Source organism: Cyprinodon tularosa, unplaced genomic scaffold (assembly GCF_016077235.1).
Source record: "Cyprinodon tularosa strain WSP-4 unplaced genomic scaffold, ASM1607723v1 ctg337, whole genome shotgun sequence".
Classification (NCBI taxonomy): Eukaryota; Metazoa; Chordata; class Actinopteri; order Cyprinodontiformes; family Cyprinodontidae; genus Cyprinodon; species Cyprinodon tularosa.
Genome location: NW_024039049.1, coordinates 30361 through 57635, shown reverse-complemented (window position 1 = coordinate 57635; position 27275 = coordinate 30361). Strand labels below are relative to the sequence as shown.

The 27275-nt window shown below is 37.5% G+C and overlaps 1 protein-coding gene across 1 annotated transcript in view; it reads right to left on the bottom strand.

Annotated features, from left to right (window-relative positions):
- The window catches only part of lrig3 (leucine-rich repeats and immunoglobulin-like domains 3), a 29315-nt gene extending 13864 nt beyond the window's left edge, over positions 1-15451 (bottom strand). The window contains exons 1-3 of the mRNA XM_038294240.1: positions 15089-15451; positions 5893-5964; positions 5725-5799 (exon numbers count right to left, since the gene is read on the bottom strand). Coding sequence (XP_038150168.1) covers positions 5725-5799; positions 5893-5964; positions 15089-15285 — 344 coding nt within the window. The 5' untranslated portion in view covers positions 15286-15451. The remainder of the gene's footprint in view (positions 1-5724; positions 5800-5892; positions 5965-15088) is intronic.
- Between the last annotated feature and the right edge of the window lie 11824 nt (positions 15452-27275).

Here is a 27275-nt window from a genome sequence, read left to right as displayed (position 1 = left end):
ATTTTTTGATGCAACTTTTCTACTTCTGTTATTTGCTGTTGTTTCTAAAAAAAAAAAAAAAAATGCGTAACGATATTTCAGCTTTCATTGATTTATTTCAAATTTGAAACATTGTCTAGCCTGTAAGGTGTAAAAAAAAAAAAAAAAAAAAAAAAATTAATCTATTAATCGAATCGTGGTGTATTCTTGAGTATCGAAAATAATCGAATCGTTGGGTCAGGAAATCGATACTGAATCGAATCGCCATGATGGATGTGATTTACACCCCTCGTGGTGCTTGGTGTCATGTACAGCGGGTAACGAGGGGCGATCAGCCTCTAACGACCACCTCCCCATCAGGAATCGTAGGTCGGGAGAAAAAATTAAACATGTTTGAAAATTAGTCGGCCGTCATAAGGTGGTCGTGGGCAAATCGCTCAGTGGGAAAACAAGGATTCTTCTTCTTCCTCCTCTCAGCTGAAAACACAGAATCATGGCTGGGGTGTAATGATTGAAATGGAGTTCGTCGCAACGATTGAAAAAAACGCACAGTGTTTGCCCGACTTTAAGGAAAAAAATTTACTCCATATATCCTGATCAAAGAGTCTATCTCAACTTAAAATTACTAAAATTTGAATTATGGTTCTTTTTACCACCACTACACTGAAGCATTATGGGAATAAAAACTGGATAAGTAGAACAGAAAGCATATTAAGGAAAATTAAACAGTCTTTAACATTTTGGTTTACGTTATTGTAATCTGGTTGATGGGGAACCCTGAAAATGTCTGCGGTCGTCCTCTGGATCCATCGCTGCGATGAAAGACGGTTTGATGGGAGACTCAGAGGTCTGCACGCTCCACAGCCTTCTGGCTCCAAACAAAAGCTGATCAGTTTTCAGGCTCTCCAAAATGGACACCCAGTGGGAAATTAGAGGCACACAGGCGAAGAATTAAATTCCATGTAGACTTTACAGTTTTTATACCGGCGACACCGAGTTCACAAGAGCTCCGACCTGCCGGAGTCCAGCAGACCAGACCCCACAAACGGTGAAAAAATGGGAAATCGTGAGAGCTTTCCCCGACGCCTGCCATTGTTGACATGTGTTTTCTGTAAACCGACGTCCACTAAGCAGCGAATAATTTTAATAGAGCGAGATTTTCAAACGGAAAGAAGCTTTTTCTTCCCTTTAAACCGTCCCACTGGTGTGTGTGTGTGTGTGGTATTTCCTATTGGAAAAAGAACAGAGTTTTGGTGCTCGATCTGATGGCTCCCCTCTCACAGCCGTGGCGCCGCTAATGAAAACCAGCGCTGCGTTCACTGCTCAGACGCCGTATTAAACTTGTCAGATATCTTACACACACGAGGCTCTGCTTTTTAACTCCCCTTTTTCAGACTATTTAAGGCTTTTATTGTCTTAAATCTTAAAAATGATCAATGGAAACTAATCAAACACATATTGAAAATGATCATAATCATCCGTTTTTTCTTATTCTTATCGTCTTTGCAGGCCAAATCTAAGCCGTTGTCCCAATGGTGACTTTGGGGATTTGTTGGTGGTGGGGGCCCAACCCCCTCCCCCATAAATTCCAAGGAAATTGTTCAATTAATTAAGATGATCTCGACTGAATTACTACCAGCTGCAGGGTTGTTGCCGTTTGTTTTTACTTGAAGCTGAGAGGTCAAAGAAGTCGGCGAGAGCTGCCGCTATGTCTGACTGGCTGTTTGAATAAGTGCTATTTGATACCCTCAGCTTCTTTTTTTTTCTTCTTTTTTAACAACCCTCCCAGCTCAGGGAAACCGAAGGAGAGAGATTCTTGAAAAGTGTCCCACTGGTTAGAAAAGGAGAAAAAAAATCATAGTGAACTGCTCAATATTTGGGAAGAAAGTTAAGAAGTGAAGCCTTCATGTGAAAGAAAGCAAGGATCTTCTCCCATATTCCACATGCAAAGTATTTATACTGTAAAAACTGTTTATTTTCTGTTATTTTAAACACTTTTAAAGTCGTAGGGAAGCGGCTGCTCCGAACGTTGCATTTCCGAATTCTCCAGAGTGGTGATCACCTTTACACGAGTGAATAAAGTGAATTGGTCGATTATCAAGGGGGCGGGATTGTTGTGGCGGAAGGTTTGGTTGTAGCCGGTATGTCTGAAGCATCTTGCTAACCAGTTAGCAACTTAGTGCTAGTAGGTTCCCAATGGGAAATTCCATTGGGAACCAAGTAGCACTAAATTGGTGACTAAGGCCCCGTCCACACGAAGTCAAAACGAACACGAAACGCTAATATTTTCCAGAACGTTTGTCGTAAAGACAGAGACGTAAAATAAATGTGATCGTCCACACGAATGCATGAAAACGCTGCAAAATGTATGCCAGGCCTGTAAGTGGCGCTGTGGTGCCAAAGCAAAAATAGGCGACGAAATGTTGGGCATGCGCACTAATATTTATACATGGTTGCCCTGCGGGTCCATTTTGGTGGTTCAGTCAAATTCAGGTGCTGAACTATGTGGTCGATATTGCTCTGTTCTTCCTGGAGATATTCCAGAAGAAGAAGATTCTGTTGTAAGCCCGACAGCAGGGTGAGTAGCATTAGCAGCAACCATTCAACACAGTACGGCGCCATTGTTGTTGTGATACTGTGTCGCGCATGCGTGTTTAGAGGCGACGCTATGACGCATGCGTGTAAGAAAAAAAATGCGGTTAGAGCTTAAAGATGGAAACGCGAAAACGGCGTTTCAAAATCTTCCCACTCTGAAGGCTGAATAAAAAAAGATCGTTTACAGATCCCCGAAACGCCGGCTTCGTGTGGATGAGAGGCTGGTTTGGTGAAAAATTTGTGCGTTTAGGCCAGGGTTTGACTTCGTGGGGACGGGGTCTAAGAAACGACGATGTCAAGGAAAAGGTGAGCTTCAATGACCGCCTGAAACCGTAGTTCACCACAGATATACGCCTGAAAGTTCGCAGAAAAAGATCGCTAACAGGACGAGCACGTAGGACGGCCTTATGGAAACATGTCACCAGAATGATTGACAGTTAGGAGGACCACTTATTTAGATGATCCACCCGGAAAGCGAGGAGGAGAGCGAGTTTTGTTAAAGGAAGAGTCATATTCAGAATTCAAACTTCTGAAAGTTCTTTAAATCTGAAATGATTCCATCCTGTTCAATAAATGATCAGTGTTTTTAATTCAGAGTAATTTTCATGTGAATGTGCTTTACTGGAGGCATCCATGTTTGTCAAAGAACACTACTGCCACCTACTGGTTAGTGACGTCACGGTGCGGTATCGGCTGTTGATCAAGTCCCAGTGCTGTATCTGGTGTTTGTCACAACGCGCTATTATCCAAGTCATCTTGAAAACATTCTTCTTCCAAATGTTGGCTACATATTACGGGTTTTTTCTCTGGCCAGAAGTTCGATGGCAAATCCTCCCTCTTCAAGTTGGCGATCCAACGACCAACCCGTCCGTGGAGGATCAGGAATCAGAAAGGTGGAATAACTCTTTTTTTAACTTTTCCCCGATGTATTCCAGCATCCAGCTGCGATGCACGTGGGCATTGTCAGTTTCACTATAGCTCTGTTGAATTTCAACGGTGAAGTCCTCTGGAAATCTTCAATAATTGTTGTTGATTGCAGATGTGTCTAGTAGTTCCCATTGATTTAGCTTGTAAAGCGGGGAGAATGGCGCTAGGCTTACCGCACCGTGACGTCACTGCTGGAAGATGGCAGGAGGGAGGGGCTACTATATTTGGGCAAAAATGGCCGCTCCCAGACTCTGTGATCGCCATGAAAATTGTTAATTTCTGTACTGATTAATGCTAAATTCGTTAAATCACTGCGAACGTATTAGTTTTAGGTAGGGATGTACGATATTGGGATTTTGGCCGATATCCGATATGCCGATATTTTAAAACTCATGTAGCTGATAACCGATATCGATACCGATGTTAAAGCTGGACAAAAATAAGTAGTCATTGAAAATAGCAGTTTTGTTATCCATTTCTGACACTTTGAAAAATAATATACTCAAATATATTTTCATATGCTGATATCAAATCGATTTTTAAAAACGCGGTATCGATCTATTTTACTTTCAAAATCTGGTGAAATTTCATCGTTCTGTTACAAACTCTCGTGATATTTTGCAAATTCTTGTGAGATTTTGTTAGTAAAATAGATCGATACCGCGTCAATATATCAACATATAAAAATATGTCAACATTTCGTGAATTTTCGTTGGATTTCGTAGCATAACGATGACTTATAGCAATATTTCATTAGTAAAAGAGATTGATATGGTGTTTTTAAATGGCAATATATCAACATATGAAGATGTTGGGATATTTTAATGGATCAATATCTTTTTCCTCGTCTTTAGAAGTTTTTAAGTCTGTAAAAAAGAAGTTTTTGAGGAAGAAGAAGAAGTAGTATTTTATTTATTTATTTTAGACTTTAGAAACTCAGAAGCTGATCAAATATCGGGTTAAATATTGGTGGGGTGGCCGATGTCCGATATTCAGTTTTAAGTCCGATACCGATAGGGGGCCGATTATATCGTGCATCCCTAGTTTTAGGTATAAATAATAATCCATTGATTATTCCTTGCTGACCGGACTTTTCCTTTAAATCCAATTAAGGCGTTAGTTTTAAATTAAAGAACTTTATCTTTAATACTTTTTCATGGATCGGCAGAAACCCCGTTTACTGAAGCGACCGGGGGAATAAATGCATCAGAGAACTGTCCCAGTCAGTGATACTAAAAGTCACGGCGTCCCACAGTCTTATCCCATCTTCTCTTAGGGGGGGTCGTGTTTCTTGACCTATTTATTATCAGAAACTCAGACTTTATTTGGGGAGATTTAAATAGAACCATCACAGATTTTTTTTTTATTCCCTGGAAGCTTCAACATAATAATAATGAACACGATTTATGAACATTAGAGACAATTTTCAATGAGAGGTCACTTGGTGTGCTCATTAAAATGCTTAAACTCCTTAAAAAAGGGGGAAGTATACCTGTCTTACTTAGTATTTTATTGCATGTTAGGCGATTATAAAAAATCAAAGTCTAAGCAAGGATTAAATGTAACAGAACTCGATTCTAAGAAACAGAGAATAATCCCCTTCCCTGTTGGAAAAGTTCTGGGAAAGAAAGAAAAAAAGGCTGTGCTGCTCATGTTTCTTTGCTTAGAAAAAAAAAAATATTGCTGCAGGTGAGATTTCTCTCCCAAAAACTGCAAACAAATTGTTGATTGAGTCGGAGCGCAGCCTGCGGCGGCTGCTGCCGCCCGTCGTGTTTGGGCTTGATGAGGAATACGCCTCGTCTAGCAACATGTGCATTCCTCCGCCGCAACTTCACGCTGGGCAGCTCTGAGAAATGCGCCGCAGACCCAATGAAAATTGTTGAGGTTTCACAGACTAATATCTGGAGCGATTCTGAAAGCACGTCTTGCAAAACAAGATTCCAGACAATTACCAGCTCACAGTTTGCAGGGGAGAAAATGGCTTTTTTTGCTTTTAATTCAGTTTTCTTTCTTTGTTTTCTTACGGCACTAATATCCTCTTAAAGAGTGGAATTAAAACGATTTTAAATCCTCTTCCCAGACAGAAGGGAAAATGTTTCCATTAGCAGCGGTGACATTTGTGCTCCGCCGTGTCTCCAAGTCTGGGAACGAGCCGAGTCGGACCCACAGCAACAGTCCAGATAACCGCCGTTAAAACTCGCTACCAAAAAAACTTTTACTTACAGGATGAGCGTGGTGATGTTGGACGCATGAGGACCCAGATCAGGAACGGCCTCCAGTTTGTTGTGATTCAGCTTTCTGCGGATGTAAAAGAAGAGCAAACTTTAACGACACCGAAGGATGAATAACGGCTACTATTAAACCCGAGCAAAGAAAACACAGAATACTCACAGTTCATTTAAACAGACCAGTTTGGAAAACAGATTCCTGTCCAGAACTTGCAATCTGTTATGGCTCAGGTCTCTGTGAAAGGAGCAGAAAGTAATATAAATGCACAACCCTCTTTTTCTAACTTCCCCATAATATCTTGGCCATGCCTGGCATCATGGAACAGGAAGGAATTTTATTTAGTTAAAAACACCAGAATTACATTTTTATAGATAGTAAGCGTACTAAAATACGTTTTAAATCAGGGGCCTTCAATGATTTCCAGGCCAAGGACCCCAAACTGATGGTGAGATGGAGCAGGGACCCCATAATTATATATATATATTAGGGATGCATGATATTGGGATTTTGGCCGATATCCGATATGCCGATATTTTAAAACTCATGTAGCCGATAACCGATATCGATACCGATGTTAAAGCTGGACAAAAATAAGTAGTCATTGAAAATAGCAGTTTTGTTATCCATTTCTGACACTTGAAAAATAATAAACTCAAATATATTTTCATATGCTGATATCAAATATATTTTTAAAAACGCGGTATCGATATATTTTACTTTCAAAATCTCGTGAAATTTCATCGTTCTGTTACAAACTCTCGTGATATTTTGCAAATTCTTGTGAGACTTTGTTAGTAAAATAGATCGATACCGCGTCAATATATCAACATATAAAAATATGGCAACATTTGGTGAATTTTCGGGGGATTTCGTAGCATAACGATGACATATAGCAATATTTCATTAGTGAAAGAGATTGATATGGTGTTTTTAAATGGCAATATATCAGCATAGGAAGATATTGGGATATTTTAATGTATCAATATTTTTTCCCTCGTCTTTAGAAGTTTTTAAGTCTGTAAAAAAGAAGTTTTTGAGGAAGAAGAAGAAGTATTATTTTTTATTTTTTTTTAGACTTTAGAAACTCAGAAGCTGATCAAATATCGGGTTAAATATCGGTGGGGTGGCCGATGTCCGATATTCAGTTTTAAGGCCGATACCGATAGGGGGCCGATTATATCGTGCATCCCTTATATATATTGTAATAAATAGTGTTCTATCAAACTGGTCCTATAGTCCCTCTATTACAGATGGAGTAATGTAACTAAAGTAATCCCTCCCTGGGATTATTAAAGTATTTCTGATTCCTGGTTGATGGGACAGGTGTTGTGAATGAAACGGTGTCCAGCTTGAAAGAGCTCCTGTGTGTCTCTGAATGTGAGCATTGATGACTGAAAGACATCTGCCTCCATTTATCTGTTTACTACAGTCTGTTGGATTCATGTTCATGTGGATTTAAAGATATTTCAATTAGTGGAAAAAACTTCAGGGGGGATTAGAAAAAAAAAAGTCTGATCAACGAGAACTTTGTGACCTCTATGCAGTACCTCTGTAGCCCCCTAGGGGTCGTGGACCCCCTGATGAAGACCTCCGTCTTAAAGGTTAATAATTTATTTCCTTATAAAATAAATGCCTTAAAGGTACACTATGCAACCAGTGTTGATTTTCCAGCGAGGCTCCCCCCAGAGGGCGAAAGTAAAAGTGCCCTGTCGTAAATATGCTCAGCTGTTCTCCTGGTTTTGAGCTTAGCAGACAGGCGAACGCAACGAATCACCATGTCTACTGCGGTAAGTGACTATTTTGTTCCAATTTTTGAATTTGAACATTCTCGCTGGTTGTGCCTAGCCTGACGTAGTCCTACTCAATTCTTGTCAGAATGAGTCTGATACTGCTCCATAGAGCTGTGATTATGGGGCGTGTTTCGAACGAACTAGGAAAAAAAATGCCTCTGCACTCAATTGGATAGACCTACAACCAATAAGAGCAACGGAGTGCGTGACGTATGTTAAGCGACGAATAGTTGTTGTCCACAAAAATCAAAGCGTGCAGTTGCACGCCTAGAATAAGAAGATGAGCCTTGATCGCGTTTCTCTGTTCCTCTTTCAAAATTAATTTGCTGTCGATATCTTCTAGAACAGACCTAATAGCAGAATCCACTCACCTCAACTCTCCAGCGGCAGCCATTGTTGTTGTCACCCAAGCGCTCTTTGGTGACGTGGTTGATTACGTTACTGTTGATCATCTGTCCATCATCGTATAAAGCCCGCCCTGACAATTTGATTGGCCCGCCAGATATTGTGCTAGCATACTCGCGCTAGTGTTGAGCAATGCCAGACCGAACTTCCCGACCTTAAACGTTGTGGGCGGGACTAAGTTCAGAATGGCACTCAGGCTAGGTTCCGCCATGATAAATGCACAAATATCGCCACTGCGCTAGCAATGAGCATGCCTTTCACTTGGGGCAGGTAGCAGTTCTCGCCGTAAAGCAAGACCGACTCGCGATGCACGAGACTTCTGAGCCTGTGGGTGCGGGCCGAGGGCTCCTGCAATTGCAAGTACGGTATTTCCCCTACAGACCACCAGGGCGGCCGAGAAAACCTTTGTACGACCTGAAATGACTCATTTAATCATCCAAAACGTTATGGAACACATTAACTGAAAAATGTTGCATAGTGTGCCTTTAAAACCCTGTTTTATCCTCTGTTCCAGATCTGTACAGAAAATGGGATCCTACGCTACTTCCAGGAGCTAACTTTATCAGCTTTTTGAGTTTTATCTTTTCCTCTCATGTTAACATTATGCTATATATTTTATTTCATTTCATTTATATATATCATTTTTGTACCATAATTACATTATTTATGGAAACACAGATGTAAATCAGGATGTGCAGGACGGATCGGGTAATGACGCTGCCATCGCCTAGAAATCAGGTTTTTTTCCCATGTGTTAAAGGCATAACGTTATGGATGATTAAATGAGTCATTTCAGGTCGAACAAAGGTTTTCTCGGCCGCCCTGGTGGTCTGTGGGGGAAATACCGCACTTGCAATTGCTGGAGCCCTCGGCCCGCACCCACAGGCTCAGAAGTCTCGCGAGAGTCAGTCTTGCTTTACGGCGAGAACTGCTACACCCCCCAGTTAAAAGCATTCTCGCTGCTAGCACAGTGGCGATCTTTGTGCAGTTATGCTACGTTCCCGCAGCAAAAGCAGCAAAATCGCGCCTGCTGCTTCATTTTTGCTGCTTGTACCAGTTAGTTCTGACGCGCGGCTGAAGCAGCTTTGCTGCTCTGGCTGTGCGGTCCAAAAGTGGGTCTGACGCGCGTTGGGCGGAGCTTCACTATCCTTTCTCTGCCTTGCAGCTATATTTGCTGTGATCAGTGGGAATAAAGTAGTTTTAATATGTGTTTAAATGAGAAAATACACCTGAAAACGTAATCAGTGCAGTCAGTTCATCCAGATTATCATCCTGCCTTCAATATTATTTCTGTCGGAGCCGCTCAGACCCCCACATACCAGCGGGGCGCCGACAGAAGGGATCCCTTCATCAGCAGCCTCTGGCCAGGTTGCCTCCTCGCGGTTCACCGCGGCAGCTGGTAGGTGTTTTTCATCTAAATAATCCAAACTGCAGGCAGCAGGATAATAAAAGCGAACATATTCTGCCGGCAGATTTCTGCATTTTAAGTTAATTTAGGCGTCAATAAACTGTTTAAGAGGAGTGATCATAGCGCTCTGATCATCAGCGCTGTGTCTCTCTCCCTGCGTCAGATGATTAAACGCGCCCGACGCGCTGCTGTTTCAGCTGCTCAGATGCGCTGCGCCTGCTGCTCAAAACGCGCCGCGGGACCTTTTGCTGCGCCTTGACGCGCGTCAACCATTGACTTTGCATGTAAACTCGCTGCTTCTGTCGCGCCAGCTGCGGTGTGAACGCAGCATTAGTCATTCGTTGCGTTCGCCTGTCTGCTAAGCTCAAAACAACCGCGCCTGGCTTGACGGAGAAACCAGGAGAACAGCTGAGCATATTTACGACAGTGCGCTACAGTTCCATTGGAAGATTTAAATATGGAGAATTATGGTGTTTTTATTGAATAAAGTACGGCAATATGCATTAAACAGGCCTTTAGCTGACAGAGCGACCCACTTCCAGCAGGAATTATACCAAAATTATTAAAAATATACCGGTATGTAACAGAACATCTATCCAGTACTTCCAGTCCTCAAGTACAAACATTTTAGTTTCACCTGGTTTAATTTCATAAAAAATCTTCTTTAAGGAACCTTTCGCTATCCGATTATTAATAAAAAAATAACAGAATAACTGATTTTTAAAATGGTCGTTCACTGCAGCTAGATTTTCCAGTAAAATCCCAGGTGATGATCCCTAAAACAGCTTCCAGCTTTAAAACCAAACAAATATAGTATCTATAGATCCAGTTCACCAGATCATCAAGTCAGATTGATTCAAAGTTTTCTATCTAAGGAAAACCAGCTGATTGCATGGACTCATTGACTGCTCAGCAATCCCTCACACTAAGCATGCTTGTAGCGACAGTGGAGAGGAAAAACTCCCTTTGAACAGGAAGAAACCTCCAGCAGAACCAGGCTCAGTGTGAGCGGCCATCTGCTGAGGCCCACTGGGGTTCAAGGAGACAGAAGCAGACATAGAAAAAGAAGCATAGATACAAAAGGCAACTGTCAACCAGCTCCACAGGAAACACACAGCCAGGCAGACGAGCTCCGAGCCAGCTCCCATGTCAGAGGATGAAGAGAGCACATCCAGTTAGTCACAGTCAGAGAAACAGGACTACACTGGAAAACAGGCCAAGCTCCAACATCTAGAAACAAAGGTGTTGATGGCAGCAGCACAGCTGATATTTCTCTCCAGGATGGAGTCACAGCCAAACAACGACCCAGATTTTTCCAAACTGTACAGAGAGTAACAAACCACACCTGCTGCTCGTCTGCGGCTGAAAGCAGGTTACATCAATCAGCTCAGTAAACATGGTCTCTATGAAAAAGCTGGATTAATCCAGTAAACATATTTGGACATTTACAAAGTTAGGCTTCAGCCTAAAATCTAAAATAATCAAAGATGTTTAAGATGATTATGATTGCTGTAGAGGCCCGGCTCCTCCAGGCTGGGTGCGCTCTGAGCCACCGACTCCATAAAAGGTTGAATCGTGCAGAAAAAAACCACCTAATGAAGATATTTCCCAGCATGTCTGCAAACTAATCAAAGAACTACAGCTCTGCTGGTGCCAGCTGCAGTAGAGATTGTTGCTTTTCCCGCTTTAAACTATGCATTAAATATATATATTTTAAGCAATCCTCTGTAGATATTGGGACATGCAATCTAATTCAAAGTTTTCGTATAGTAAATAGAAATGCGTGTCATCCTATGTCTACGTAGAAATGCACAGATTTTAGATGCTTAAATGAACAGTTTGAAGAGCTCGAATCATTTCATATAAACTATTTTACAGTTAGTAGAGTTTTCTGCTGTGTTGAAGTTGGTCTGAGCGCTCAGTCAGCCGGGCTGCAGCTGACTGGGGGCCGCCCCCCGCTCCCCACAGCCTCTTCTTTTCTTTAAATGAACCTTAAAAGCAGCAGCAGAGATCTGGCAGGCGGAGCCTCACGCGCCATAAAGCGCCGCAGTTATTGGCGCTGCTGCGGACGATCAACGCTGTGGTACCAGATGCTTTTTAACACCTCCCCTCCTCCTCACTCTTACCTCCCTCATCTGGAATCCATCAAGGAGTCCTGGGGGGACAGGGGGGGCTAACAACTACTAATGTATTAGTAATGCCGGGAAAAGAACAGAGGAACGCCTTCTGAGCCTCTCAGCCCGTTTCTGCTCCTCGGCTGCATGAACTCATCAAGCTGAGTTTTACTTTTCTAAAACTCCCTCCCCCTTTTTCTCACCCGACGCCAACGTGTTGATGCAGCTCTGCAGGCCGTGTGGGAAAGGTGTCCAGAGATAAACTCTGCACTTCCATTTCCCTCACAAAGGAGGCAGTGAGTGCAGAAAGATAAGAGGACAGGCCGTAACCTGTGCGAACGCCGCGGCTGACATCACGACGCCGCACGGCCTCATCAGGCGCTGAGAAACTGATTCCCACACCTGCAGGGAAAATGTTTAATAAAGCTGCATTTTAGTTTCCGATTAGATTTAAGAATTATTCTGAACATTTGGCAGATAAATGAAAAAAAAGAGACCGGCTCCCTTTAAGGGCTGAGAGAGAAAAAAAATGCATCTATTTGTGTTTTTAAACTTGTTGTTTTTGAGAGTTACCCCGAACGGAGTGGGCGGTGCTACCACTCTACTCCAGTGGGAGGAGCCTAAGCAGTCATTACAAAACAAACTATAAAATAGGTCACTTTTTATCCTGTTTTACTTTGATAAAACACGAAAAAAAAAAATTTTTTTAGGTGGTATGTGGAAAACAAAAAAAAAATTTAAATAAAAAACGCTAGCTGGAAGAAAAGCAAAAAAAAATTTAGATTTTTTATTTAAAACAAACATCAGGTGGATTAATGATGTCAAGTGTTAAAAAGGATCATAATGACAAACATTTTAAGTATATTTTTTAATAAATTACAGCAATCAATACTTAACTATCAACTAAAACCAATGACAAAGCTAATGTGAATTAGCATAAGCAAAAATGCTAACAGGTACAGTGGTACGAGTTAGGCCTGGGCAAAAAAATAAAAATAAAAATAGATTCAATTAATAAATTTTGTTGCGGGCGATTTAAAAAAAGAAAAGAAGGCACAGATTTTTTTTTATGACGGCACATTTTTGGCACCTCGTAGTTTCTGTAGCTAAAGTATTACGCTCAGGTTGCAGATTAGCTAGTAGCAGCATCACAGGAAACGGCTAACGACATCATAACTACAGGTAAGTGAGAAGTTTGTTTTTGAAAAAGAGGAATAAAATCATCTATGCATTTTTTTTTAAACGGTCAGAAAAGAATTCCGGTCCAGATAGCTAACAAGCTAGCTGTTAGCTAACATAAGCATGGCTGCCAATAAAAAAAAAAAAATGAAAAACTTAAATCAGATAAAAAAATAAATCTGACATTTCATTTTTAGGAGTTGTCGCCCAGCCCTAGAACAAATATGCTTACGGGTCGATCCAACAAGACTGAAGCCATTTTGCTAGGTTACCAGTAGGTGGCGTTACATAGAAAAAGTTTTACCTTTGGCATTATCAAGGCTTTTATTTGTTATTTATTTTGTGAGCTGCTCATTTTTTTAAATTACTGTAGCGTGTTATAGAGACACACTAGATGATGAAGCCTTCAAAATAAAAGTTTTGCTCTTTAGACACTTTCTAATAGCTTTAAGTTGTTTTGCTACGTTGTCATTTTTAATACGTCTAAAACTATAAAGACTAGAGTCTGGAACAGGCTTCAAAAGTTTATCACTATAGCGCCGATCATTTTGGTCCTTCTGGGGTCGACAATTCCAATGTGCCAGAGGAAGATTTAAGGCTGTTTTCAATTTATTAATCAATGTTTGGATTTATATTTTCACATATTAACCATATATGGCGCTATTTTAATGAACGCGTTTTAACCAAATTTCTTCCTCTCCTCCCATCATCCTAATCAGAGCCATATAAGCGAATGAGAAAAAAAGTTTTAAAAAGTTAAACTGTTTGCCATTTTTTTTTTACTATTTACCTCCATCGTTCATTAAAAAATTTAAGTTTGGTTTTAAATCAGAATTAATATCTTCATTCTAGTAAATTTCTTAAATAAATGGATTCTTGTCCTAAAATAAAGTCAGTATTAAAAACAAAAAAAACAAATTTGAAAACATGTGTTTTCATTGTCTTCCAGCAGCAGCCCCACCCCCACCTCTTTCTTACTTCATCCCCTCTTCTAAATCATTATTCCAGCAAAAATTCAAATGAACCAGAAGAAGATTTATAGTTATTTCCAATCATCTAATCATTTTTAATTGGGTTTATGTACTGAGGGACAGGAGGAGACTGATAAAACTAATCATTATGTTGATAATCGATTAATCTGACAATTATTTGTGTGAATAATCAGATAACAAAAGGTTCCTTAAAGAAGATTTTAAACAGAATAAAACCAAGTGGAACTAAAACTTTTTGACTTGTGGAATTCTTTAGTTTTTTTTCCATCTTAAATGCAAAATTTTGATATATTTTTTTCACAATCTTGGTATAATTAGTGCTCTGAGTTTGTCCCTCTGTCAGCTAAAGCCACGTTTTAGAGTCGCTATACTCCAGTTAACGATTGATTACTAAATTAGTTGATGACTATTTTAATATTCGATTAATCATTTCAGCTCTAGTTGCATTTAAGGTTATTTTGGTCTGAAGGTCTAAATGAGGCAAAGTTTAAAAAGTGAAATAAATCATAAATTATTTTGTTTAACTTTAGTTTTATTTTAGATTGAAAGCATTTTAACAAATATATAACTATTTCAGCATATTATTCTCTTCACAGCAAATTCCTTCAACAGCCGCTCCCCCCTCCTCCATCTATTGCTGAGGGTTTGCCCCCCCCCCCCAGCCCAGAGCTACACGCTCCTCCCTAATCAGAACCACTGCTGGCCCTGCTGCTGCTAATTCAGCAGAAATAATGGGGTGCTGGAAAACAAAGAGTTGAGCAGTTTAAGGGGTTTAAGATGTGCTGGAGAGCATCTCATAAATTAGCATCCCCCCTCCCCAGGCTGTTTCTGCCGCTTTCTGTGACAAGTTTCCACAGCAGCAACTTTCTGCCGGCGCTCAGTCAGATGCTAAATCCTAACATTTCTGTTTAAATCTGCAGCCAAACTGCCCAGATTTAGGCTTTAACCAAAGTCATTGACTTTCTGCACACAAAAAATAAAATAAAATTATTGCAAATTATGAAATTGGCTCTAAACCCACTGGAAAATTATTATTATAAACACAACAGGAGATTTGTTCCACTTACTTTTGAAGGGAGGGATTAAAATAGTTCCAGTTATTACAGAATCTGCAGCAAATAATCTGTTAAAGCCTAAATAAACTCATGTTTTAACTTTATTATTTTACTTTTGAGAAATTGGCAGATCAGTGACCGACTCCAATTTCACCCCCCCCCCCCCCCCAACACTAATGTGGGATTAGAGATTAGATCATTTTAGAGATAAAATCAGTGTAGATCTATATTAGATTGGGTGATGATCAGTGCATCTACATGTTAGATGTGGCCTCTCCTGCAGACACCCAGAATAAAAAAGGTTTGATCCTAATATTGGGGGGTGGGGGGGTTAAACCCAAACCAACCGAAGCTGATGAATAAAAGAAATAAATGAGAAATAAAGGATTTTAAAAGATAAAAAGATGTTTCTCACAGCTGCACCGTCCACTCCGGGAGGGGGTCTGGAATTCGGCCCCTTCTCACTCGGCCGCAGTCCACCCGCTCCCCAGAACACACGCAGGGAGGGGGGCAGGTCCCCGCGTGGGCCCCCGCTCCACGCTGCAGTCCCGCAACCAGCAGGAGAACCAGGGAAAAACCGCCCAACCCGCGGCGCTGCGTGACGGGAAGCATTCTTCTGTTCCACGGCAGGTTTCAGCTCGATGCTTTAAACTTAGTTCGCAGCGCGGTCGATCAAAGAAAAATCAAACAATAATCTGTAAAATGTTTGTTGGGATTAAATCCACCGCTTCGGTTCTTATATCCAATCCTTCATCCCTGCGTGGATCCAATCTGGGACAGAATCACACAAACATTTCCTCTCTAACTTTCCCATTCCACTGTGGAAACTTTTGCTGCTGCTGCTGCTGTCCTGAGTGGGCTCCCACAGCCAGCATGAGCACACAGCAGAGGTATGCGAGGGGAGGGCTCACCGGGCATGATGGGAAATGTAGTCTGAGCCTCAGAGAACAGCCATGATTGACTGTGGATGGAATTATAAGGATTAGGGCCACAGAAAGAAAGAAGTTAGCCGATTTTTAAATATTATTTCAGTTTAATGAGGGAAACAACTCAGAATTCTGTCTCTAATCTCAGAATTATTACTTTAATCTGACAATTCCAACTTTTTTTCTGAATTCTGACTTTTTTTTTTTTAGAATTCCAACTTTAATCTTAGAATTTTGACTCGAATCTCATAATTTTGATTTTAATCTCAGACTTCTGACTGAATTCTGACAGCTAACAATCATGTTATCATCCAGCTGTATCCATGTCTGTTTTAGAGACTAGCTTTCATGTTTTAATCACCTTCTGATCTTCCATTAATCAAATAGCATCAGCAGGGACCCTCAGGGACGGAAAAAGTCGCCTCATTCCATCATTTTCCACCAATGTGTTCCTGTTCCTCCCAAACAACTCACGTCAAGTTAGAATTCTCAGATTAAAGTCAGAATTCTCAGATTAAAGTCAGAATTCTCAGATTAAAGTCGGAATTCTGAGATTAAAGTCGGAATTCTCAGATTAAAGTCAGAATTCTCAGATTAAAGTCGGAATTCTGAGATTAAAGTCGGAATTCTCAGATTAAAGTCAGAATTCTCAGATTAAAGTCGGAATTCTGAGAAAAAAGTCAGAATTCTCAGATTAAAGTCAGAATTCTCAAATTAAAGTCAGAATTCTGAGAAAAAAGTCAAAATTATCAGATTAAAGTCAGAATTCTCAGATTAAAGTCAGAATTCTCAGATTAAAGTCAGAATTTTCAGATTAAAGTCAGAATTCTCAGATTAAAGTCAGAATTCTCAGATTAAAGTCAGAATTCTGAGAAAAAAGTCAGAATTCTCAGATTAAAGTCAGAATTCTCAGATTAAAGTCAAAATTCTAAGAAAAAAGTCAGAATTCTCAGATTAATGTCAGAATTCTCAGATTAGAGTCAGAATTCTCAGATTAGAGTCAGAATTCTCAGATTAGAGTCATAATTCTAAGAAAAAAGTCAGAATTCTCAGATTAAAGTCCGAATTCTCAGATTAAAGTCAGAATTCTCAAATTAAAGTCAGAATTCTCAGATTAAAGTCAGAATTCTGAGAAAAAAGTCAGAATTCTCAGATTAAAGTCAGAATTCTCAGATTAAAGTCAGAATTCTAAGATTAAAGTCAGGTTTTCAGATTAAAGTCAGAATTTTCAGATAAAAGTCAGAATTCTTAGATTAAAGTCAGAATTCTGAGAAAAAAGTCAGAATTCTCAGATTAAAGTCAAAATTCTAAGAAAAAAGTCAGAATTCTCAGATTAATGTCAGAATTCTCAGATTAGAGTCAGAATTCTCAGATTAGAGTCATAATTCTAAGAAAAAAGTCAGAATTCTCAGATTAAAGTCCGAATTCTCAGATTAAAGTCAGAATTCTCAAATTAAAGTCAGAATTCTCAGATTAAAGTCAGAATTCTGAGAAAAAAGTCAGAATTCTCAGATTAAAGTCAGAATTCTGAGAAAAATGTCAGAATTCTCAGATTAAAGTCAGAATTCTCAGATTAAAGTCAGAATTCTCAGATTAAAGTCGGAATTCCAAGATTAAAGTCAGGTTTTCAGATTAAAGTCAGAATTTTCAGATAAAAGTCAGAATTCTTAGATTAAAGTCAGAATTCTGAGAAAAAAGTCAGAATTCTCAGATTAAAGTCAAAATTCTAAGAAAAAAGTCAGAATTCTCAGATTAATGTCAGAATTCTCAGATTAGAGTCAGAATTCTCAGATTAGAGTCATAATTCTAAGAAAAAAGTCAGAATTCTCAGATTAAAGTCCGAATTCTCAGATTAAAGTCAGAATTCTCAAATTAAAGTCAGAATTCTCAGATTAAAGTCAGAATTCTGAGAAAAAAGTCAGAATTCTCAGATTAAAGTCAGAATTCTGAGAAAAATGTCAGAATTCTCAGATTAAAGTCAGAATTCTCAGATTAAAGTCAGAATTCTCAGATTAAAGTCGGAATTCCAAGATTAAAGTCAGGTTTTCAGATTAAAGTCAGAATTTTCAGATAAAAGTCAGAATTCTTAGATTAAAGTCAGAATTCTGAGAAAAAAGTCAGAATTCTCAGATTAAAGTCAAAATTCTAAGAAAAAAGTCAGAATTCTCAGATTAATGTCAGAATTCTCAGATTAGAGTCAGAATTCTCAGATTAGAGTCATAATTCTAAGAAAAAAGTCAGAATTCTCAGATTAAAGTCCGAATTCTCAGATTAAAGTCAGAATTCTCAAATTAAAGTCAGAATTCTCAGATTAAAGTCAGAATTCTGAGAAAAAAGTCAGAATTCTCAGATTAAAGTCAGAATTCTGAGAAAAATGTCAGAATTCTCAGATTAAAGTCAGAATTCTCAGATTAAAGTCAGAATTCTCAGATTAAAGTCAGAATTCTGAGAAAAAAGTCAGAATTCTCAGATTAAAGTCAGAATTCTCAGATTAAAGTCAGAATTCTAAGATTAAAGTCAGGTTTTCAGATTAAAGTCAGAATTTTCAGATAAAAGTCAGAATTCTTAGATTAAAGTCAGAATTCTGAGAAAAAAGTCAGAATTCTCAGATTAAAGTCAAAATTCTAAGAAAAAAGTCAGAATTCTCAGATTAATGTCAGAATTCTCAGATTAGAGTCAGAATTCTCAGATTAGAGTCATAATTCTAAGAAAAAAGTCAGAATTCTCAGATTAAAGTCCGAATTCTCAGATTAAAGTCAGAATTCTCAGATTAAAGTCAGAATTCTCAAATTAAAGTCAGAATTCTCAGATTAAAGTCAGAATTCTGAGAAAAAAGTCAGAATTCTCAGATTAAAGTCAGAATTCTCAGATTAAAGTCAGAATTCTAAGATTAAAGTCAGGTTTTCAGATTAAAGTCAGAATTTTCAGATAAAAGTCAGAATTCTTAGATTAAAGTCAGAATTCTGAGAAAAAAGTCAGAATTCTCAGATTAAAGTCAAAATTCTAAGAAAAAAGTCAGAATTCTCAGATTAATGTCAGAATTCTCAGATTAGAGTCAGAATTCTCAGATTAGAGTCATAATTCTAAGAAAAAAGTCAGAATTCTCAGATTAAAGTCCGAATTCTCAGATTAAAGTCAGAATTCTCAAATTAAAGTCAGAATTCTCAGATTAAAGTCAGAATTCTGAGAAAAAAGTCAGAATTCTCAGATTAAAGTCAGAATTCTGAGAAAAATGTCAGAATTCTCAGATTAAAGTCAGAATTCTCAGATTAAAGTCAGAATTCTCAGATTAAAGTCGGAATTCCAAGATTAAAGTCAGGTTTTCAGATTAAAGTCAGAATTTTCAGATAAAAGTCAGAATTCTTAGATTAAAGTCAGAATTCTGAGAAAAAAGTCAGAATTCTCAGATTAAAGTCAAAATTCTAAGAAAAAAGTCAGAATTCTCAGATTAATGTCAGAATTCTCAGATTAGAGTCAGAATTCTCAGATTAGAGTCATAATTCTAAGAAAAAAGTCAGAATTCTCAGATTAAAGTCCGAATTCTCAGATTAAAGTCAGAATTCTCAAATTAAAGTCAGAATTCTCAGATTAAAGTCAGAATTCTGAGAAAAAAGTCAGAATTCTCAGATTAAAGTCAGAATTCTGAGAAAAATGTCAGAATTCTCAGATTAAAGTCAGAATTCTCAGATTAAAGTCAGAATTCTCAGATTAAAGTCGGAATTCCAAGATTAAAGTCAGGTTTTCAGATTAAAGTCAGAATTTTCAGATAAAAGTCAGAATTCTTAGATTAAAGTCAGAATTCTGAGAAAAAAGTCAGAATTCTCAGATTAAAGTCAAAATTCTAAGAAAAAAGTCAGAATTCTCAGATTAATGTCAGAATTCTCAGATTAGAGTCAGAATTCTCAGATTAGAGTCATAATTCTAAGAAAAAAGTCAGAATTCTCAGATTAAAGTCCGAATTCTCAGATTAAAGTCAGAATTCTCAAATTAAAGTCAGAATTCTCAGATTAAAGTCAGAATTCTGAGAAAAAAGTCAGAATTCTCAGATTAAAGTCAGAATTCTGAGAAAAATGTCAGAATTCTCAGATTAAAGTCAGAATTCTCAGATTAAAGTCAGAATTCTCAGATTAAAGTCGGAATTCTGAGAAAAAAGTCAGAATTCTCAGATTAAAGTCAGAATTCTCAGATTAAAGTCAGAATTCTGAGAAAAAAGTCAAAATTATCAGATTAAAGTCAGAATTCTCAGATTAAAGTCAGAATTCTCAGATTAAAGTCAGAATTCTGAGAAAAAAGTCAGAATTCTCAGATTAAAGTCAGAATTCTCAGATTAAAGTCAGAATTCTGAGAAAAAAGTCAAAATTATCAGATTAAAGTCAGAATTCTCAGATTAAAGTCAGAATTCTGAGAAAAAAGTCAGAATTCTCAGATTAAAGTCAGAATTCTCAGATTAAAGTCAGAATTCTGAGAAAAAAGTCAAAATTATCAGATTAAAGTCAGAATTCTCAGATTAAAGTCAGAATTCTCAGATTAAAGTCAGAATTTTCAGATTAAAGTCAGAATTCTCAGATTAAAGTCAGAATTCTGAGAAAAAAGTCAGAATTCTCAGATTAAAGTCAGAATTCTCAGATTAAAGTCAAAATTCTAAGAAAAAAGTCAGAATTCTCAGATTAATGTCAGAATTCTCAGATTAGTCAGAATTCTCAGATTAGAGTCATAATTCTAAGAAAAAAGTCAGAATTCTCAGATTAAAGTCCGAATTCTCAGATTAAAGTCAGAATTCTCAAATTAAAGTCAGAATTCTCAGATTAAAGTCAGAATTCTGAGAAAAAAGTCAGAATTCTCAGATTAAAGTCAGAATTCTAAGATTAAAGTCAGGTTTTCAGATTAAAGTCAGAATTTTCAGATAAAAGTCAGAATTCTTAGATTAAAGTCAGAATTCTGAGAAAAAAGTCAGAATTCTCAGATTAATGTCAGAATTCTCAGATTAGAGTCAGAATTCTCAGATTAGAGTCATAATTCTAAGAAAAAAGTCAGAATTCTCAGATTAAAGTCCGAATTCTCAGATTAAAGTCAGAATTCTCAAATTAAAGTCAGAATTCTCAGATTAAAGTCAGAATTCTGAGAAAAAAGTCAGAATTCTCAGATTAAAGTCAGAATTCTGAGAAAAATGTCAGAATTCTCAGATTAAAGTCAGAATTCTCAGATTAAAGTCAGAATTCTAAGATTAAAGTCAGAATTTTCAGATAAAAGTCAGAATTCTTAGATTAAAGTCAGAATTCTGAGAAAAAAGTCAGAATTCTCAGATTAAAGTCAGAATTCTCAGATTAAAGTCAAAATTCTAAGAAAAAAGTCAGAATTCTCAGATTAAAGTCAGAATTCTCAAATTAAAGTCAGAATTCTCAGATTAAAGTCAGAATTCTGAGAAAAAAGTCAGAATTCTCAGATTAAAGTCAGAATTCTAGGATTAAAGTCAGGTTTTCAGATTAAAGTCAGAATTTTCAGATAAAAGTCAGAATTCTTAGATTAAAGTCAGAATTCTGAGAAAAAAGTCAGAATTCTCAGATTAAAGTCAGAATTCTCAGATTAAAGTCAAAATTCTAAGAAAAAAGTCAGAATTCTCAGATTAATGTCAGAATTCTCAGATTAGAGTCAGAATTCTCAGATTAGAGTCATAATTCTAAGAAAAAAGTCAGAATTCTCAGATTAAAGTCCGAATTCTCAGATTAAAGTCAGAATTCTCAAATTAAAGTCAGAATTCTCAGATTAAAGTCAGAATTCTGAGAAAAAAGTCAGAATTCTCAGATTAAAGTCAGAATTCTGAGAAAAATGTCAGAATTCTCAGATTAAAGTCAGAATTCTCAGATTAAAGTCGGAATTCTCAGATTAAAGTCGGAATTCTCAGATTAAAGTCAAAATTCTCAGATTAAAGTCAGAGTTCTGAGAAAAAAGTCAGAATTCTAAGATTAAAGTTGGAATTCTCAGATTAAAGTCAGAATTCTCAGATTAAAGTCAGAATCCTGAGAGAAAAGTCAGAATTCTAAGATTAAAGTTGGAATTCTCAGATTAAAATCAGAATTCTCAGATTCTCAGTCAGAATTCTGACTTTAATCTGACTTTAATCTCAGAATTCTAACTTTTCCCCCCATATTAAACTTATATAAAATTTTAAAATCTGTTAACTTTTCTTTATTTCTCCAGTGGCCCTAATCCTCCTCCGCATGGTTAGGACTGTATTTTTTAATCACTTTCTCCGTAGCAGAAGTCTCCGGCTCTTCTGTTCATAGTTTATCCACAATAAAAAAAACCCTGATGTCCCCAAACTATGAAATCTATGGAAGTTTATTTCTGTTAACTGAGATTGAAAAATATTCTGGATGATAACTTCCTTAGACTTAATTTTCTTAGTTTCATCACTAATGGTAGCAGCGTCACATTAACTTTGCATCATCTGGAAAAACTATTTATGTTAGTATGCGGTGAGCAACAAGTTGGGGCAGCACCGAGTCCAACCACAGAGAAATTAATTGTCTGGATGAAAGTAATTATTTTGACTTGTTTTTTTGTTTTTTTTTAAATACCAACAGGCCAGAATGAAATGAGCTTAAATAAAACAAAACTAATGAGTCTATTTTTAAAATGTAAGAAGTAGAAGGAAAAAGTTGCCTAAAAAATAATTACTCCAGTAAAGTATTGATAGACATCATTTCTACTTCAGTAACAAAGTATTTGTATGTTGTTACTTGACGCCTCTGAGTTTGGTGACTAAACCTTTAGGAAACCAGTGAAACATAACAGGAATAATTAGTCGACTATTTAAATAAAACATCTCAGAAAAATGTGTTGGCCGCTCTAGAGATGTGAGTCATGCTAAAAGCTCGCTAAAAACGATTAAATTCAAAATTTCTGCAGAGTCAGGCTTCTAATTAGACCTCTGGCTTGGTCTTTGGCATGTCTGCGGCTTCTGACCTGACAGGATGGCAAGCCTTCATATTTTAATTGCACTTTTTGCCTTGGATGTGGCGCCAAACCCAAAAGAAATAAAAATGTCAGAAATTCCACAGAGAGGCTGAAATATTTACATAAATGAGCGAGAAGCGGTTCACCTTCAGCACAAAACCAGAGGAAACAGCCTCTGTTGTTGGTTTGAGTCACCAGCCTATCAGCACTTCAGTCTTTGTTATCTTTAGTTCAGTTTATATCTTTACAGCAGGTTTCATTGAACACAAAATTCATAAAACGTTTTAATTAGAAAGAACCTCATTGGAAAACACTAAACTCTTCCCAGATTTCCACATTAAAGGATCTTCATGGGATATTGATGCATGGGCAGATGTTCCCCTCAGGCCAAGTGTTGAACAGTTTCCTGTTGACGAAGGTTACGTTTTCGCCGTAGACCAACGCTTCCTCCTCACTGCGAACTGCAAACCTCTAAGCCTTCAGAACAAAGCAGAGATGGAAGCAAAACTCAGATTTTCTCTGGCTACGATTTTAACCGTCCAACTTCAAAGAGAAATCAGACATTTTCTTTTTTATTTAAAGATCAATTACATGATAATTCACTCTGCTTGTCCCCATAGAGGAGGCGCAAAGTCTATCAAAGACTCAGGTAGGGCTGAAACAATTAATCGGATTAATTGCGATTAAACGGTTATGAAATAATCGTCAATTAATTCAGAAATCGATTAATCGTTAACTAGAGTATAGAAACTCTAAAACAGGCCTTTAGCTGATAGAGCGACTCACTTAGAGCAGGAATTATACCAAGATTGTAAAAAAATAGAGAAACATTTTGCATTTAAGATATAAAAATAAAATCTGCTCTATAATCCAGAACTCCTCATGTGGAAAAAGTTTTAGTTTCACTCGGTTAAATGTATCCAATCATTAATTGAGTTATTGGAAAAATAATCAGCAGATTAAATTTTTTGAAAAATAACCCACTGACTGCCACTCTGGGTCCCTGAGCAAGACCCTTAACCCCACCCTACTCCCCGGGTGCCGCACAATGGCAGCCCACTGCTCCCCAAGGGGAGGGGTTAAACGCAGAGAGGGAATTTCCCCATTCCGGGACAATAAAGGATTTAGTTTTTTTTATTTACAGATAAAATGAAGTATTTTGGTAAAATTTCTTTTTTCTTTTTCATATTGATTATTATGAATTAGGCTTTTCTCTGGAGGAGAAAAGTTTCTATTGCTTTGCGAAATGTTAGTGGAAACTTGAGTTGAAGTGAGGTGAATAATCTGTAAAGCGCAATTTGAAAATAATGCAAATTGTAAAACTCAATTTGAAAATCAGAAGTACATAAAACTTATAACTATAGAATTTGTATTTTGTTTTTGAAAAAAAAGTATAAAAAAACATTTAAAAATTTTGCAGAAAAAAAATTATTTTTTTAAAGGTTTTGCTTTTTTAAAGGAAAAATCTGGTCAGCAGGAATAATCAATGGATCATTATTTATACCTAAAACTGATACATTCATGGTGATTTAATGAATTTAGAGTTAATCAGTAAAAAAATAAAAAATAATAATTTTCGTTGCGATCACTGAGTCTGGGGGCGTCCATTTTAGCCCAAATATAGTAGCCCCTCCCTCCTGCCATCTTTCAGCAGTGACGTCACGGTGCGGTAAGCCTAGCGCCATTCTCCCCGCTTTACAAGCTAAATCAATGGGAACTACTAGACACATCTGCAATCAACAACAATTATTGAAGATTTCCAGAGGACTTCACCATTGAAATTCACCAGAGCTATAGTGAAACTGACAATGCCCACGTGCATGGCAGCTGGATGCTGGAATACATCGGGGAAAAGTGAAAAAAAGAGTTATTCCACCTTTCTGATTCCTGATCCTCCACGGACGGGTTGGTCGTTGGATCGCCAACTTGAAGAGGGAGGATTTGCCATCGAACTTCTGGCCAGAGAAAAAACCCGTAATATGTAGCCAACATTTGGAAGAAGAATGTTTTCAAGATGACTTGGATAATAGCGCATTGTGACAAACACCAGATACAGCACTGGGACTTGATCAACAGCCGATACCGCACCGTGACGTCACAAACCAGTAGGTGGCAGTAGTGTTCTTTGACAAACATGGATGCCTCCAGTAAAGCACATTCACATGAAAATTACTCTGAATTAAAAACACTGATCATTTATTGAACAGGATGGAATCATTTCAGATTTAAAGAACTTTCAGAAGTTTGAATTCTGAATATGAGCGACTTTTCCTTTAATGTATCAATTCTGGAATCCATTTTCATTCACATAATGTGCTCCTTGCTTGCAACAATAATGGTGCAGATTTCTCTCCATACCGGGTCGTCTTAAAGTCGTCCTAAATTCTCTAAGCCGACTTTCTTTCAAAGGAGCAGAGAAAAATGTCTGAAAAATCTCATTTCTGCGACTTTTATAAAGGTGTTACATCACATTTATCTAATTTCTCCCAGTTTTCTATTTTTCATGTAAACAATAATAAGAAAGAAACTTAAAAAATGGTTTATAGCAAACAGCAAGTAAAAGTACCTCCTGCTAGAAACCCTCTGCTGGTGATAAATATTCATCTCCCTCCATCAAAGCAACATATTCAGTATTTCTAAGAATGTTATATTGTATTATGATCCTACAGAGTCTGTTTAAATGGTTTATTGGCTAAATTGCCTGGAGGTGTGATAATTACCCTTTGGCCATTTGACCACTTATTTGAATTTAAATGAGGACAAATGGTTCCAAAATAAACCTGTTCCCCAACAAAGCCTTGACAAAAATAAACGTTCTCATACTTAGAATCTCCTTTTAATTAAAACTTTTCCTGTAATGTTTTAACAGAATAATCTCTAACCCCTCGGGGGGGAAAACGCAGCAGGAAACTTCGTCCCCAGACTGCCTTTCCTGCCGTCTTTATTCTTTTTTTTAATTAAACTCTGTCAATAAATTTGATTGAGCTTGAAAGAAAGCAGGCTGCTGCACAGCATTGATTAGGATTCCATGAGGCTAAACTAAATGCTTTTAATGTTGTTTTATGAAAAATGTTTCTGCACATTGAAATTTTACTTCATGAGAATATTGTCTAATTTAAACATATCATTTATTCTGATACAGCAGCCGTATAATTAATCATATAATATTTGAATTTCACTAAAGGGAGACACCGCAAACTCAAAAACACTAAATAAAAATTACAACTTTATCCCTACAATCATAAAAACGATTCATTGAATTAATTTAATTAATGATTGTTTTTTAAATCTGATAAATTTCTGCAAACTGAACAAAAATCCACATTAATCCATATAGTTGAATTTTATTGAGTCTCTTTAACTGAATTTTTAAAATACTTTTAAAAGGAAATGAATACAGACACTAAATTTGAATATGTTTGGTTGGTTCTATTACCGTATTTTCTGGATTATAAGCCGTTACTTTTTTCCCCATGTTTTGATTACTTAAAAAATAGAGTATGATTTAAACGAGGAAGGTCACTAAAAGAATATTTCACTTTCTTAGAGCTAAATTTGTACGTTTTTTACTCAAGTTCTAACTTTGAAATGATCCAAACCGATTTAAACTAATTAGAAATGTGTGATATTCTGAACTATGAATTGACTTGAATTCAAAAGCTTATTATTACTAATAATTGAAATAATTTATAGCTAAAGAACTGAATCCTTTGGTTGTTATAGATGTAGGGATGAGCAGCACAGACTTTATTTTAGATTTTTAACAAGCTAATAAAACCTGAGATTTCTCAGTACTGATTTCATACTCTTATTTCGTCTTAAAGTAGATATTTATCATATAAATAGATTTATCATAGATTTATCATCGATTTTTAATTTTAGGTTAAATCCAATAAATCATTTAATTTACATTTTAAGTCAAACCAATATAACATTTTGAATTAAACACATTTCATGGATATATAACTTTTTTCAGTGTAGAGTCATGTTCCGTTCTCCAGAAGAAGGTTTTCACCGCCGTACGCTCCGTCACCTAGCAACCATGACAGCTGACACACAAAGCAGGCAAAGAATGGATGCCGAACGTCTCACTGCTGTTCTGGGTGTTAATAACGTTTCTGAGGAGCTTCAGCAGCAGATATCAGATTTATATCCCCACCCTGCAGAGATATTGGAATCTCAGCTTAAATATCAGCCTAACCCATTTACACAGAGACAGATAAAACCTTTAGATAAACCAAACTGCGATTCCAATATTCACCACTGTTCGGCGCCATTTCCCTTTTTCCTCTGAGCGCGGAGCAGCCGGCTTGCTTGGACTCGCAATGAATCCTGGGATACCGAAGGCTACGCAGGATACAGCGGACCCGTCCTTCGAAACGGACTAAAAGCCGCATAAAAAGGAGTCTTCCGATCAGAACAGACCTCGGCGCCACGCTACGACGTAATCGACCGAATAATCTGGCCTTCAGAGGACGGAGCCGCTGGATTCAAACTCAGCAGTAGTGAGTAAAAAAATGGGCTGATAAAAGGCCCCGCCCACTTAGACGGTGGGTTGGAAATACTCCACCAAACTTCTTGGTTAGATAGTGGGTCTCGTCCACACTAAAGCCGGGCGTACACTGTGCGATTTTTTTCAATAGTTGCACGCAGCTGCTGCTCACACTGTACGACTAATCACAGGGTTTAGTCGTTCAGTGCGAGTTTCCAGCTCACGGT